This window comes from Bos taurus, chromosome 11 (assembly GCF_002263795.3).
Source record: "Bos taurus isolate L1 Dominette 01449 registration number 42190680 breed Hereford chromosome 11, ARS-UCD2.0, whole genome shotgun sequence".
Taxonomy (NCBI): domain Eukaryota; kingdom Metazoa; phylum Chordata; class Mammalia; order Artiodactyla; family Bovidae; genus Bos; species Bos taurus.
Window position 1 is genome coordinate 45,725,455 of NC_037338.1, and position 16,675 is coordinate 45,742,129.

The 16,675-nt window shown below is 48.5% G+C and overlaps 1 protein-coding gene across 2 annotated transcripts in view; it reads left to right on the forward strand.

Annotated features, from left to right (window-relative positions):
* The window catches only part of UXS1 (UDP-glucuronate decarboxylase 1), a 57,226-nt gene that overhangs the window by 4,117 nt on the left and 36,434 nt on the right, over nt 1-16,675 (forward strand). The window contains exons 2-5 of one of the 2 annotated variants that reach the window (NM_001206064.1): nt 9,711-9,738; nt 10,935-10,983; nt 11,953-11,996; nt 15,942-16,002. In NM_001206064.1, coding sequence (NP_001192993.1) covers nt 9,711-9,738; nt 10,935-10,983; nt 11,953-11,996; nt 15,942-16,002 — 182 coding nt within the window. Of the gene's footprint in view, nt 1-9,710; nt 9,739-10,919; nt 10,984-11,952; nt 11,997-15,941; nt 16,003-16,675 lie in introns of both variants that reach the window. The other variant, XM_005212786.5, reaches the window with a different exon arrangement.

Consider the following 16,675-nt stretch of genomic DNA (forward strand, 5'->3'; position numbering starts at 1 on the left):
AACCAAACTCTTTCAGTGATGTAAAACATTTGTTTTTGCTGTTATTTTTTGCTCATGAGACTTTTTTTTTTTTTTCTCTTAATTTAAAAAACTAAAGCATGTGGTCTTTCTTTCAGAGTCTTCTGCCTGGTGGTCCTTTGCTCCCTTTTCTTCCCATGGAGGGTCTCTTCCCTTTGGGGCGTTCCTTTTTCCTGGGAGGGACCCTGGGCCATCTGCTCCATTTAAGCGGATCCTAGATGAGTGGAGGGCCGCCCACTGCCCCAGACCCTCAGCTGCCTCCCTTGTTGGTGGATCACTCAGCATACCCTAGGGGCAGTGCCAGCTTGCCTGGACATCTCAGGGGCCCCAAGGGAGAGCTGTGGGGCTGAGTGGTACCCTAGTCATCTCCCCAGCTGACAGGGGCTTGCCTGCTGCAGATCCTCCATCCTACCCTCTGCGGAGATGGGACTGGGCAGGGCTGCAGCTGGCAGGTGCCCCATGTCCAGGTGTACCAGGCAGGCTCCTTCCGCACCCTCCACAGGCTGCAGGTGCTCCACTCTTCTGTGCTGGTCCCAGGGCTCCTCCCCTTCTCCCTGTCTTGTCTCCCCTGTCCCTTATAAGGACACTGATCAGGGGATGGAGGGCCCAACAGGATAATTTAGGGTTATCTTTTGGTCTCAAGATGCTTAATTACACCTGCTGCTGCCGCTAAGTCACTTCAGTCGTGTCTGACTCTGTGAGACCCCATAGATGGCAGCCCACTAGGCTCTCCCGTCCCTAGGATTCTCCAGACAAGAACACTGGAGTGGGTTGCCATTTCCTTCTCCAATGCATGAAAGTGAAAAGTGAAAGTGAAGTCGGTCAGTCATGTCCAACCCTCAGCGACCCCATGGACTGCAGCCTTCCAGGCTCCTCCATAGGATTTTCCAGGCAAGAGTACTGGAGTGGGGTGCATTGCCTTCTCCGTAATTACACCTGCTAAGACCCTTTTTCCAAATCAAATCCCCAGGTTCTAGGAATTAGGTTGTGGACATGTTTTGAGGACATCATCAATTTACACCCGTCTTTTTTTTTTTTTAATCACGGAGGACTCAGAGGTTCTCCCAGTCTTTGAGCACTCCCTTGATCTGCAGATGCTCTGTGCTCCTCCTGTGTTTTCCGTGCCCAGACCTGCAATCAGCCACTCCTCCAAGGTGCCCTGCTTCCTTCCAGTGGAGAGTGTGGACTCAAACTCAGAGTCTCAGCGCTGACTCAAGTGCCCTTAGTGGATGGAGCAGCCACTCTTCCAAGGCATTCTGCTTCCTTCCAGTGGAGAGTGTGGAGCAGAACTTGGGGTCTCAGCACTGGCTGAGGTGCCCTTAGTGGACGGAGCCAGGTACAGATTTTTTCCCACCATGAGTTTATGCTGCTACCCCCAATTTAAGTCATGACGAGGTTCTTCCTCCTCCTCCTCATCTTGCTAGTTCCTTCTTCCCACAGTAAAAATTGTTTCTGACATCAGTCCAAACTCATTTGATGCGTACCACCAGGCAAAACAGTTTCAGAATTACTGCATCATTACCAGTACCAAGAAAATTCAGAATTCCTCTGTCATTCCTTTTGTCCTTAGACTCTGTCTTGCTCGGGGTGTGCTGTTACTGTGTCGAAAAAGCTCCATGAAATGTGTTTTTCTGTGCCTGATACAAGTCATGTTCCTTTTTTTGGTTTGTGTTCCGTTCGGTTTATTTTAGGATTTGCTTTTTTCTTTCCAATTGTTAAAATGTATAAGCCATTTACATGGTTCAAAAGTCAAACTGAATGAAAAGTTATGTGCAGATGTGTCTTGCTGCAATTGCTGGCCCCACCCTCTTTCCCATTGTTACTAGTCCGTTTCATGCATCTTAGGTTTCTCTTTGCAAATGCAGGCATTCATCTGCGTGTGTAGAAGCACATGCTATTCATCATTCCCGGAAGGTATCAACCCACCTGGACCATTTTGTTCTCTTTTTTTCCTGCATTGTGTTTCCTGGAAAGCTCTGGCATCAGTAAATGGAGCGCACCCTTGCTCTGTCTGTCACTCGCACGTACGTGCCCTGAACTGTCCACGACCACCTCCTGTGCAGGACACTTTGCTTATTTCAGATGCCCTGCTCTTAGAAATAACCACCGCAGTGAGCAAGCTTGTGCCTGCTGTCCCCTAGCCATGTCCCAGAGCAGCTGTGCCCACCCCCCCACACACATACCATCAGAGCTTGTGGATGGCATACCAGGCAGAAATGGTCCCTCCTAAAAAAAAAAAAGAAATGGTCCCTCCTGCTTCAAGGGGCCTCTTTCTTCAGGAGTGATGTTGAGCATCTTTGCAAGCGTTAAAGGACTGTTAACAACCTCTTCTTCTGAAAACTGTTCCGTTTTTACCCACTTTTCTGTTGAACTTTGGGTCGCCTTTCGCCTCGTTTTTAAGAACTCTTCATCTAGTGGGGATGTCAGCTGGCCTCTGTGAAGTGAATTGCAACTGTTTTCTCACGCCTTGGGTGGAACAGAGGAAAAATGTCTGTGGTCTCCGTCCCTTTGTGGCACAGATCTCCCAGAACCTCAGGGTTTCCCAAACCATAGGGGCATCTTCTATTGTTCCTAAGAAGCCCCCTTTGATCACTCTGAATTTTTGCCCAGGGGGTGACTCAGGGTGGGCCCTAGGTTGGCCTGGGATGGAGGCAGGTCACTGTCAGCCTTACCCACCCACCTCCAGGAAGGGGTTGGAGCTGGAGGTGGAGCTTTGTGGAAAATAAAAGAAACTCCTCAACAATGACATCTGATGGCTTCCCAGTAGGTGAGGCTTGGGTTCGCCCCCCGAGACCTTCTGTTCCTGAGCTGTAGCCTTCATGATGAACTGGTCGTTGTAAGGAAGCTGTTTCTCTGAGTCATCTAGCAAATGATCAAACCCAAGAAGGTGGTAGTGGGTGCCCTGACTTAGAGCTGACCGGTAAGTCAGAAGCACAGGTGACCCTGGGCCTGGAGGCAGGCATCTGAAGTGAGGTGTCCTGTGGGCCTGGGCCCCTCACCTGTGGGGTCTGCACTCAGGGCAGGTCGTTAGTGTCCAAAGGGCTGGAGGGCTGGTCGGTAGTGTGGAAAACCCACACTCTGGGAGTCAGCTGTATCCTGGGAGTGGAAACAGACCTTAGCACAGTTTTCCGGTTTTCCCTCATGGTTCTTAAGAAACGTCCAGGTGTCCAGCGGGATTCCTCAAATAACCGTTGGGTTTGGGGTTTGCTAACTGGCCAGTTGGGGGATTTCATTGGTCACCCTGTACTTTGCAAGTGAGGCACTCCCCTACTTGGGTGGACAGAACCCCTCAGCTCCTCAGCAGACCTCAAGGGACCATCCTTTGAGCTCTCTCACTGCAAGCTATGGGAATTGCAGTAATGCCAGAGCCCAGAAAGTTCTTCCTTGTGTTCCCCAGCTCCTCTGAGCAGCTATACCCACTTGGCATTTTAAACGTGTGTCTCATGTGACAGCAGAGATGGCTTCTAGGAGATTTCCCTTCTGGGTTTCCCATCTCACTTGGTGACATTTTACACGTGAAGACTTTTTAGAGGAACAGATGTCATCTACAAAGCCCACGGTTTCTTGCATTCTTAACCATTTTGTTTAAAAAAGGGGAACATCTTCGGGCAAAAAAAATTTTCCCAAGGGAATGTTAGTGTGATTTTCTTAGGAAAGTCTGTGAGTCACTCAAAGGTGTTTTATCGCCAGAGCTCGGACCTGCCAGTGGGGACTGCTGGGGCTACAGAGCAGAGAACTGCGGAGCCTGTTCTGGGGCTCATCCTGGAGGCCAGCCTGGGGGCGGGGATAGTGCGGGGTTCTCTCAGGGCCCCACAAACAGCGCCCCACATGCGGCCTGTGAAGGATGTCAGCTGGTAGGTAGCCTGCTGGGCTCCCCAGGTCACCTTCTCACCTGGGCAGCTTCCTCCTGTGTAACCACACGGGTGAACGCAGGCCTGGCCAGCTAGGCACAGGTGTGCGGTTTGGGGCCAGCTCTCTCCAGGTCGGGGAGCAGAAAGGCTCCCCGCTCTTCTGTGTGTGATGCTGTCTGAGCCTGAGCACCTGATTCTTTCAGGGGAGCTGAGGGGGAGGTTCCCTCCTCTGATAACCTCATTTTGTAGTTGGAGAATTTTAGAAGAGTATCTTCGACTTGAACCTTCTGATCTGTTTAAACAGCTCTTCTGATGCTTCTCTTGTGACACTAACGATGCTTTGTGCCACTGTGGAGTTTATTCAGGGTGGGCAGGTGTCTGCTTCTCTGGGGCCGGGGTTGTCGGGGTTCATGGGGTGAGCAGGGCACCACTGTCCTGGGCATGTTTAATGCTTTGATCACAAGGCAGGCAGCCTGTGTGGTTGGGGTGCAGGGTCCCCCAGAACTTCAGTCTGGAGCCAGGTGTTCTGCCCAGATGGGCACCTGGGGCCTGCGACGTGGGTGCTGGGCACTGGGAGGAGTGTAGCCCAGATCCAGGGTCGACAGGGAATTAAAGGCCAGGTTCCTGTCCGTGCTCTGGTTCTGGTGGTTGTGCTGCGTAAGTGACCACCTCAGGACCTGGTGGGATGGAGCGGCAGTGGTTCACCATGCTCACAGCTCTGTGGGGGTGGGAGTTTGAAGAGTCTGTTCTCTTTTTGGTGTTATCTGGGATGATGGCTGGGACTCAGACAACAGGACTGGAAGGTCCACTTCCAGAGGTTCTGCGAGCAGGTCTGCCCTGACCTTCTTTTCCCATACAGGTCGCTACAAAGTATTGAGTAGACTTCCGTGTGCTGTGCACTGAGTCCTTAGTAGTTTTCTGTTGGGTATACAGTAGTGTGTGGGTAAGTTCCTAGGATTTATTTTAACTGCATTAACCTATTTCACCCACTTCACCCACCTCTACCTCTGGCAACCGGTAGTCTGTTCTCTGTATCTGTGAGCTTGGGTTTTTGTTGTTTGTCTTTAGATTCTACATGTAAGTGAGACCCCCTGGAGGAGGGCATGGCAACCCTCTGCAGTATGATTGCCTGGAGAATCCCAGGAACAGAGGAGCCTGGCAGGCCGCAGTCCATGGGGCTCCAAAGACTTGCACACGACTGTGCGACTTAGTATGCACACACCTAAGTGAGATCGTGCATTTGTCTTTCCCTGACTGACTTCACTTAGCGCAGTGTCCTGAAGATCCATCCATGTTACTGCAGTTGTCAGGATTTCCTTCTTGTGACAGCTGAAACCTATTCCATTGCATATATTCACCACATCTTCTTTATCCACCCTTATTTCTTGAACATTTGGGTTGCTTCCATGTCCTGGCTATTGTATAGTGCTGCTAAGAGCACAGAGGTGCATGTATCCTTTTGAATTAGTGTTTTCATTGCCTTTGGATAAATGCCCAGAATTGGATTTCCTGGGTTGTATGGTAGTCCTATATTTAATTTTTTGAGGAACCTCCATACTATTTTCCATAGTACACCACTTTGTATTCCCATTCATGGTGAGTGAACTAGGGTTCCCTTTTCTCTACATCCTGGCCAACACTTGTTATCTCTTATCTTTTTGATAATAGTTGTAGTCATACTTAATGACTTTATGATTTCATTAAATGAATGGCTATATCATATTCTCAGCTATTTGTAAGGTCTCCTCAGACAACCATTTTGCCTTTTTGCGTTTCTTTTTCTTGGCGATGGTCGTAATCACTGCCTCCTGTACAATGTCATGAACCTCTGTCCATAGTTGTTCAGGCACTCTGTCTATCAGATCTAATCCCTTGAATCTATTAGTCATTTCCACTTTATAATCATAAGGGATTTGATTTAGGTCATACCTAAATGGTCTAGTGATTTTCCCTACTTTCTTCAATTTCAGTCTGCATTTTGCAGTAAGGAGTTCATGATCTGAGCCACAGTCAGCTCCTGGTCTTGTTTTTGCAGACAGTATAGAGCTTCTCCCGGAGAAGGCAATGGCACCCCACTCCAGTACTCTTGCCTGGAAAATCCCATGGACGGAGGAGCCTGGTAGGCTGCAGTCCATGGGGTCGATAGAGTCGGACGTGACTGAGCGACTTCACTTTCACTTTTCACTTTCATGCATTGGAGAAGGAAATGGCAAGCCACTCCAGTGTTCTTCCTGGAGAATCCCAGGGACGGGAAGCCTGGTGGGCTGCCGTCAATGGGGTCACACAGAGTCGGACACGACTGAAGCGATGTAGCAGCAGCATAGAGCTTCTCCATCTGATTTTGGTATTGACCATCTGGTCATGTCCATGTGTAGAGTCTTGTCTTGTGTTGTTGGAAGAGGGTGTTTACTATGACCAGTGTGTTCTCTTGGCAAAACTCTGTTAGCCTTTGCCCTGCTTCATTCTGTACTCTTCATTTCATTCTGAAATACCAAGGGAACATTTCCTGCAAAGATGGGCACAATAAAGGACAGAAATGGTATGGACCTAACAGAAGCAGAAGATATTAAGAAGAGGTGGCAAAAATACACAGAAGAACTATACAAAAAAGATCTTTATGACCCAGATAACCACAACGGTGTGATCACTCACCTAGAGCCAGACATCCTGGAGTGCAAAGTCAAGTGGGCCTTAGGAAGCATCACTCTGAACAAAGCTAGTGGAGGTGATGGAATTCCAGTTGAGCTCTTTCAAATCCTAAAAGATGATGCTGTGAAAATGCTGCACTCAATATGCCAGCAACTTTGGAAAACTTAGCAGTGGCCACAGGACTGGAAAAGGTCAGTTTTCATTCCAGTCCCAAAGAAAGGCAATGCCAAAGGATGTTCAAACTACTGCACAATTGCACTCATCTCACAAGCTAGTAAAGTAATGCTCAAAATCCTCCAAGCCAGGCTTCGACAGTATGTGAACCGTGAACTTCCAGATGTTCAAGCTGGATTTAGAAAAGGCAGAGGAACCAGAGATCAAATTGCCAACATCCCTTGGATCATCAAAAAAGCAAGAGAGTTCCAGAAAAACATCTACTTATGCTTTATTGACTATGCCAAAGCCTTTGACTGTGTGGATCACAACACACTTGGAAAATTCTGAAAGAGATGGAAATACCAGACCACCTGACCTGCCTCCTGAGAAATCTGTGTAAAGGTCAAAAATCAACAGTTAGAACTGGATGTGGAATAGCAGACTACTTCCAAATTGGGAAAGGAGTACGTCAAGGCTGTATATTGTCACCCTGCTTATTTAACTCATGTGCAGAGTACATCATGAGAAATGCTGGGCTGGATGAAGCACAAGCTGGAATCAAGATTGCTGGGAGAAATATCAATAACCTCAGATACGCAGATCCCACCCTTATGGCAGAAAGCGAAGAAGAACTAAAGAGCCTCTTGATGAAAGTGAAAGAGGAGAGTGAAAAAGTTGGCTTAAAGCTCAACATCCAGAAAATGAAGATCATGGCATCTGGTCCCATCACTTCATGGAAAATAGATGGGGGAACAATGAAAACAGTGACAGACTTTATTTTTCTAGGCTCCAAAATCACTGCAGATGGTGACTGCAGCCATGAAATTAAAAAACGCTCCTTGGAAGAAAAGCTATGACCAACCTAGACAGCATATTAAAAAGCAGAGACATTACTGTGCCAGCAAAGGTCTGTCTAGTCAAAAGTGTGGTTTTTCCAGTAGTCATGTATGAATGTGAGAGTTGGACTATAAAGAAAGCTGTGTGCCTAAGAATTGATGCTTTTGAACTCTGGTGCTGGAGAAGACTCTTGAGAGTCCTTTGGACTGCAGGGAGATCCAACCAGTCTGTCATAAAGGATATCAGTCCTGAATATTCATTGGAAGGACTGATGTTGAAGCTGAAGCTCCAATCCTTTGGCCACCTGCTGTGAAGAACTGACTTATTTGAAAAGATCCTGATGCTGGGAAAGATTGAAGGCAGGAGGAAAAGGGGACTACAGAGGATGAGATGGTTGGATGGCATGAGTCAATGGACATGAGTTTGACTAAACTCCGGGAGTTGGTGGTAGACAGGGAAGCCTGGCGTGCTGCAGTCATGAGGTCACAAAGAGTCGTACATGACTGAGTGACTGAACTGAGATGAACTGATATCATACTTTATATGATAGTACTCTAATTGTAAGATACTTTGATTTATGCCATTTTTTACATTATAATAAAGCCGTCATTTGTGAAGGTAGTTTTCTTATATGTATACTTATTTCCTGAGGATAATACTCAAAAGTAAGGTCACATGGTCCAAAAGTATAAACAAATATATATATACTTTTTTTTTTAGTGAATAGTGAAAAATATATGCTGCGTGCTCAGTCACTCAGTCGTGTCTGACTCTTTGCAACACCGTAGGCTGTAGGCTTCTCTGTCCATTGAATATTCCAGGGAAGAATATACTGGAGTGGGTTGCCGTGCCCTCCTCCAGGGGATCTTCCTGACTCAGGGCTCAAACCCAGGTCTCCCGCACTGCAGGTGGATTCTTTACCAGATCTGCGCCACCAGGGAAGCCCAAATAGTGAATATAGTTCAGTTCTATTTTAAAATCCTCCCATTTCATGCTTACTTGCCACTTTTTAGTTATTTATTGCTGATCTTATACTATCATAGTTTCTTCTGTTTGAACAAGGGCTGTGCTTTTATACTTTCAACACCCCTTTGTTAACAGTGGGAATTTCTTGTGGGGGGATGTTATTTTGGACCCTGAGAGCTATCCATTGAACATGTTATCCCTGCTGTGTACCTGAGGATGCAGCGAGAACATGCCTGGGGTCGCCCCTCACCTCGCCCCCCGCCCAGACTCACAGAATCGCTAGTCCTGGACTCCAGGGTGTGTGTGTTTGCTCTGTCCCTCTCCCAGCACCTGGCACCTGGCAGCACCTAGGGGCACCTGGTCCCTGAAGGTGAGCAGCATTGGAACGGCCATATGGGGCCCGCATCGGGATATGGACAGAGTGGGAGCCACACCCTTCTCTGTGAAGGTTTCTCTGTGAAGTAACCCTCTGATTGGGAGCTTCAGTGGGTGTCACGGTCTCCTGTGTCGGTGGTCACCCCTGGTGAGATATTTATAACTGGTTCACAGTATTCAGGTGTCTGTCGTCCAGGAGGTAGCCCTGCAGGGGAAACTGATGTAGGGGAGATGAGTGAGGGCCAGCCACAGAGTCAGGCCACCTGTAGCTTCTCTGGGTCTCATTGACGTTTGATGGATGCGGTGGGACTGAGCCCTGGCATCTCTTTTATTCACATGGTTCTTTAATTTCTGTGACTGGCTCATCCCCAAAGGCTGGACATACTGTGTATCACAATGCCTGCCCCGGGACTTCCCTGGTGGTCCAGTGGTTGGGACTTCACCTTCCAGTGCAGGGGGTGTGGGTTTGAACCCTGGTCAGGGAGCTAGGATCCCAGATGTCTTGTGGCCAAAAAAACAAAACAAAACCAATATTATAACATTCAAATTTCAATAAAGACTTTAAAAATGGTCCAGATACCCCTTCTCCCCAAAAAAAGAACCTTAAAAAAAAACACACGTGCACCATTGCACTCCAGATCCCAAAATGTTATTCTAAATTAGGAGATATATAGGATCATCTTCCCACTTAAGTTTAGTAGGGCTTATTATTTTAAAAGTGTGCATTTTACTGTCTTCGTAAGCTATAGTTTTCTTAGTGTACTTTAAGATATAGGTTAAAAATTAATGTTGTATTAGTTGGAGTCCTTGAATGTTGCAAACTTAAATATTGACTTTTCCTTTTTCTTTCTCTTACAGCTGTTTGGGGCAACTTGATTAACATGAGGTAATTGATTTTTAATAGTTTGGGCTGAAATGACACACCACTGTTACACACATACCTCGGCGGCACAGGCCGATTTGAGGACAGTGTAAAAGTGAACTGAGCTCCTTGCTGCTCACACACCCGTGTGCATCTCTCTCCTGGATGCTCCGGAGGACGCAGCTAGTGTTCAGGCTGCCCCAGGTCAGCCCAGATGAGAAGAGGGATCTCTGGGCAGCAGTGGTGGCTCCTTGGTGTTGTCCGCACCCGTCTTCCTGGCTCCTGAGATGTAAATGGCATTTCTGGGTGGTTAGAGTGAGTGCTGGGGTGCCTTTCCTAAGCCCATTAGGGAAACCGAGACTGCCCACCGCCCCAGGAGCAGACCAGTGGATGCTGAGACCACCTTCCGTCACAGGGGAGGGAAGGCCCGAGGACCTTCCACTCTGGGTGGGCATCGTTTGTGCTGCTCAACAGAGAACGAGGGGCCCTTGTAAAAATCAAATCCTGTGTCAACTGTTGTTTTAAAATTAAAAAAAAAAAAAAGATCAGTCAAAGTAATAGGCATTCACTGTAAAACCAGATTTGGTGCCATGAGTACTATTTCATATTTAAAGAACAGCCCTCTCCACTTCGTATTTCTTGTGTGACAGTCAAAGAACAGCAGTCACATTGTGGTGACAGCGGGGGCTGCAGGGCTGTGGGGAGGGTAGCTCTGCCCCACCCGCTCGGCATGCCCAGTGGGGTTTGCAGGGCGGGTGGGGCCGTGGGGACCGACTCCTCCCCCTTGGCGGATGTGTGTCTGCCAACAGAGGCCTCTGTGTGTGGCTGGAGGGCTGCTCAGGTCCCATTAAAGGAGCTCAGTCTTTTCAGTTGGAAAAATTCCACTTTGCCTTAAATCCCAGGACAGCCCAGCAGGAACTTGTGCTGCTGTAGACACACTTCCTGCCTCTGATTTAAAATCGCACGTTGGGCATCACAGGACAGTGAGGCGATCTTAGTTTAGCAGAAACACCCTGGAGGTGTTTGCGATCCCTGGAGACCCACCCCCAGCAGTTGTCTGGTCCCCTGGCCTCCCCTCGGGGTGGGGCTGGGCTGATTGCTTGGGAGGAGGTGATGGTCTGCACTGGTGTGCTGCATGTTGCGGTGGTTTGTTCAGAAGTAGACCTCGCGGTCACAGAGCCTTTCAGTCTATCTCAGTCTTGCAGTGTTCTACTCAACAGGTCCATCCAGGAGAACAGGGAGCTCAGAATTGAGAGCAGGATTGAAGAGGTGAGTCTCCTCTCTGTGTTTTGCTCCCACTGTCTGCTTCTCTCCACTTAGTTCCTTTGTCTATGCTGGTACCTTTATTGTGGCCACATCATGCCAGCCGTGATCCACGTGCTGTCTGAGGCTGTGGATGCACCTCTGTGTCAGCTTTGCCCATTTATAACGGTGCGACATGCTAAATTCTGTCCCACAGGCAAGATAGGTTCACGCTTTTATGTGACTTTTCAGGAGAGCCTTTCCAGGGTTCTGAAGAGAGAGGGCAGTGAGGATCTTTACCTGGATGGAGACAGGGGTCCGCCTCTGCTCACCTGAGCCAGTGTAGATGGAAACACAGCTGGACTCAGATGCCAGGACCCTGGGAGCTCACAGGGCAGTGGGGACACATGGGTCGGGGACGGGCCTCGACGAGAGCCGGGAAGTCTGGCCTGCTCCACAACTTCTGTTTAGAACAATTGCTTGTGTTTGAGTCCAGTGTCTGTGTAGACAGACTGTTGTAACACGGACTTGGTGAGGGGGTCGCTCACTGGGATTTGGAGCCACATGCTGGTCGTTCATGCAGTCCCAGCCCTGACATGTGGGTGCGGTGGACCGTGTGCTGGGCTGACAGCAGGTGACACGCAGGCGGCTCCTGGCGGTTCTCGGTCTCACGTGAAGAGAGGCAGAGGGAGATTCACCTGCTTTTGTGGGCCTGCACCACCTCAAACGGTGCCCATGTGATCTGGAAGGAAGAAGGTGAATTTCCTCAGAGTTCAGGCATCTCTGGAGTCAGAGATTCTAGCACGCAGTTCAGCATCTTGGTTCTGGAATTGTGACTTAGGGGCTCTGACTTAATTTCAAGCTGGAGGTAGATCGCAGAAGTAATTGGAAATCTGTTTTGTGTCACGTCCCATCCTCCTGGAACATCAGAGTGGGTGGAAGTACTGGAGGACTGTGTTTCTGCTTCAAAACTGATTCTGGTTAATTTTGTTTCAGATCATTGAACCACTAAGGGAGAAAATCAGAGATTTGGAAAAGAGGTATGTGTACCTGTTACTTGTGGTTTAATCTTTCTTGCCACCATTTGGTGCTGAAGTTATACTGCCTATAACATTTCAGTGGGTGGGATCCAGAAATTCTGCCTTTGACAGGACTGCTGTAGTTTGAGCAATTTTAATTGAAGCTTTAAAATAAATAGTTTAAGAAGAAACCCACCACAAGTTTTAGGTTGGCGGAAAGAGAACAAAATCTGCCCACCAGCGATCATTTTCGCATTAACTTTTTTGAAAAAAAAGTGAATCATTTGGATAACTTTTCTAAGACAGTGGCTTTGCACACAGAATCTCCTGAAATATGAGAATCGCATGACTCCTTTCTGTACCACACGTATGACCATCATCCTAAAGAATTTTCTGGTAACTCGTTCCTATCAAACAGGAGAGTCACCTGTAACTTGGGGCTGCTTCCCTGGTGACTCATCCTGAAGGGTTCTGTCCCTCAGGTAGTTGAGCCAGGCAGGTGGCATCTCACTGACCAGGTTACTGTTGGAGTCAGAAAGTCAGATGTGGATGAGACCTTGTGTTGGAAACTGATGGAGCTCTGTCTAGTTTCACGTTTCCTAACTTTCTGTTAGGAATGTTCACACAGCCATCCTGACCCTGGCAGCATAAGAACGTCCCTGAGGGGAACATGAACTCATCACGTAGGGGCACTGGGCCCACAAGAAGAAAGGATACACTTGAGAGGTCAGGGCCAGTTTACACAGGGAGACTCAGGGATCAGTGCTATCTCAGAAGCCTGGGTTGTGGACTCTATGGACCTTTTTTTCTTTCAAGAAAAGAGTACTGACCCCCTGGGCCCTACTCCCTGAAATTATGGTGTAACTGAGCATGCAGACTGGGCTTTAGGGGTTTGCAAATTTCCCCGAGTCATTCTCATATGCAGGCAAGTTTTATTTCTTTTTTAAATTTTACTGAAGTATAGTTGATCCACAGTGTTGTGACTCTGCAGTCTTTCTGTCTTCTTGATCACACGCCCTAATAACTTGATTATGTGCTTGATTCCATCTCCTCATCTTTTAATATTCTTTGGATAGATAGCAGGTAATAAAGCTAATTAGGGCTTCTCTGGTAGCTCAAACGATAAAGAATCCATCTATAGTGCAGAAGACCTGGGTTCAATCCCTGGTCTGTAAGATTCCCTGGAAAAGGAAATGGCAACCCACTCCAGTATTCTTGCCTGAGAAATCGCATGGACAGAGGCACCTGGTGGGCTACAGTCTGTGGGGTTGTAAAGAGTCAAACAAAGGCTGAGCAACTAACACTTTTACTTTCAATGCTAATTAAAATTCTAGGGACTTGCCTGGTGGTCCAGTGGTTAAGACTCAGAGCTTCTGCTGCAGGAGGCATGGGTTTGATCCCTGGTTGAAGAACTGAGATCCTACATGCTGTGCAGCACAGGCAAAAAAATAAAACCTTTGATTTAAAAAAAAAAATTCTAAGTACTGAGGCTGTGCTAATAAACAGGAAGGTTCGAGTCTGAAATGGGGTAAGTAATGACTGCAGGATTGATTTGGGGGTGAGGGAAGGTCCATTTTTACTGAATTCACAACTCCTGTCTTCTCGCTGCTTCTCACTCAGAAACGTAGGCTCTGGTGGGCGGGCCTCCACGTCTGCCCTGTGGCCACTGTGTCCCCAGGACAGAGCGTGGCCTAGAATAGGTACTCAGGAGAAGGTGCTTGAATACACAGATACGTGGCTGAGCCAACACCTGAGCAGAGTTTTAAAGGGTCTCCAGGCTTAGAAGAAGCCCAAACCTTGCCCTTGCCCTGCCCTGCCAGCATGGGGCCCCGGGCCTAGCCATCTTGGTCACCCAGCTCTGTCACTGTGGCCTGGGCGGGCCATTGCTTAGCTCCTGGAGCTCTGTGCCCTGGGTCCTGAAAGCAAGAAATGAGGGCTGTGAGATCATTTTTTCAAAGTTGAGTCACACAATCACACATGTGGAGTCTGAAACTCAGTCGCTACACATGGAAGAGAAGCAAGGCACGAAACCCAGCTAGTGTCGTGTTTTGTAAACCAGAGGCGTAGCACACACTCTTTGAAGCAGTTTTCAAGTATATTTCCTGCAAAAAAATGTTTGCTGTTTCTGCCTGGGTTAAATTATTGTTGCTCAGTCGTGTCCAACTCTTTGTAACCCCCATGGACTGTAGCCCACCAGGCTTATCTGTCCATGGGATTCTCCGGGCAAGAATACTGGAGTGGGTTGCTGTTTCCTCCTCTAGGGGATCTTCCAAGCCCAGGGATTGAACCCACATCTTCTGTGTCTCCTCCATTGGCAGGATTTGAAATTTGTTTACCACTGAGCCACCAAGGAAGCCGCATGTATAGATAGCATATCTAATTTCATGTTAAGTTTTTACTCAGGTACTGTTCTAAGCTCTTCACTTGGATGAACGTCGATTTCAGTGTCCACGTTTGGGCCGACCCCCACCCCTGCCTTACCCTCTGTTCCTCCTGCCCCTTCTGCCCCAAGTGCAGCCCTGGTCTGCTCCCGGTGACACTGTCTATAAACCCTGCAGGGGATGAACCTCAATGGGTGAGGGAAGGGAGGCGCCAGGAGGATCTGGAGAAGGCGCCGACAGGCAGGCCTGGGAAGTGGGCGGAGTCGGGTCAGCTGTGCCTGAAGCTGCTGGGAGCTCAGACTGGGACTTGAGCAAGGGGTATGGGGTCCTCGGAGAAGGGGGCCGGACAGGTGTGAGGGTGCCCTGGCCAGTGCTGGGCTTAGCTTTGCTGTCCTCCCCACCTCCACTGCATCAAGCACTTACATGGCAGCCAGAGCTCAGGTGGCCAGTGGATTGCCCTTGGCTCCACGGAGCAGGAAGCCCCCGTGTGCCTGGAGCACCTGGGGGGTCTTTCTCCAGGAGGGAGAGTGGGGGTCACAGAACTAACAGTGTGGAATTCTCATCCACCCCCTGGGCATCTCTCACTGGCCTGCCTGTGTTTGGTGTTTGCAAAGGGAACTGACGTCCTGAGAGTCTGGAAGTGCTTATGGGAGAATCATGTGCCCTGTCAGAAGCCTCCCGCCCCCCGCCATGCCCAACTCCCAGCCCCAGGGTCTGTCCGAGGACCTGTCCTGCTGTGTCCAATTCCACCAGCACAGGGAAGATGTGTTCCATATCTTGGGTGTGCTGGGGAGGTGGAGGGGATGGAGACTGGGCCCCCGCCCAGCGTCTCTCCAATTAAAATAATGACTCCAGAGCTGGTCTGTCCACGTTTCTTTAAAGTGCTTTTGTTTCTGACCGAGTCACTTTAAGGGGATATTTCCAATCTGCGTGTATTGACTCTCATTTGATACTTTCTGTGCTCTTTGTGCTGTACAGGTCCTGGGACATCCGTATGGGTTGGGGGATCAGTGGTGCCTTCACGGGGGTGGGAGGCATTCAAAGATAAGACGAGACTCAAGACCGGATCATATGGACCCCAGGGGGTAGGAAGGACTGATTCCCAGTCACTTTGTCCCGGGGCCTCTGGGCAGGGGAGGCTGGAATCGTGAAGCTGCGCAGTCAGGGGATAGGCAGACAGAGTTGTGGTCAGCACCTTCCTCTCTTCCTCTCAGAGGCACAGTCGGCCGGGCTGCATCTGTGACCCCACACAGCCAGCATCTCCCTCCCTGTCCTGGGCCCAGCATCTCAATGCCATGATCTCCGGTTTGTGTTTAGCTCTGGCTGCCAGTGGCTGGTTCATCCTTCAATTTTCCCCGCCCAGGGATAACGTCTCTTGTTACACCTATTTGATCCTAGACAGGGAGCAGGTTCATCTTGAACTCAAATTAGTCAGTGAGAGCTTAGTTCCTACAGCACTCATTTGGAAAGGAGAGGGGAGCAAACAGTAGCAGTTCTCACGTCCGCGTTTGTTTTGGGGCCAGGTGAAGAAAAGACTCAAATAGATGTTTGACTTTTTCTTTTATAATCTCTTTATGCTCTACAGCTTCACTCAGAAATACCCACCAGTAAAATTTTTATCAGAAAAGGACCGTAAAAGAATTTTGGTAAGTTTACACATCTGATTTATGTTTGTGATATCAAGGAATTTGCTTTTTAAATGGAAGTGTAATTTGCAACCCATGAAAGTCACTGGTACAGTGTATACAGTTCAGTGGTTTATGGTTTGTTTGCATCCTGATTTCAGAGAAACCCCACACCCATCAGCAGTCATCTCCTAACCCACCCCCCTGTCCCCAAAGCTCCTAGCAAGCACGGGAATGACTTTCTGTCTCTTTGGATTTGCCTGTTTTGTGTATTTCAAATGTTGCAATATGTGGTCTTTTTCTTAAGCTGAATAATGTTTCCAGAGTTCATCCATACTGTAGACAGTCCAGGCTCCATTCCTCTTTCTGGCTGAATAGTATTCCATTGTGAGGCTGGGCCACGTTTTGGTTATCCAGTCATCATTTGATGGGCATTTAGGATTGTTTCTGCTTTAAGGTTACTGTGAACATAAGATACAAGGCTCTGTGGACATAGCTTTCTTGTTCCTCTAGGCATATATACACCTGGGAAAGGATTTACCGGGTTGTGTGGTGACCCTGTGTTTAACTTTTTGAAGAAATGTGAAACGGCTCCCAGAATAGTGGTCTTAAAAAACCTTTTCTGGTTCACAGACCACCTTGCTGAATATGTCGGGGGCTTTCCCAGCTAGTGGTTGCCTTGTTAAACATGAAC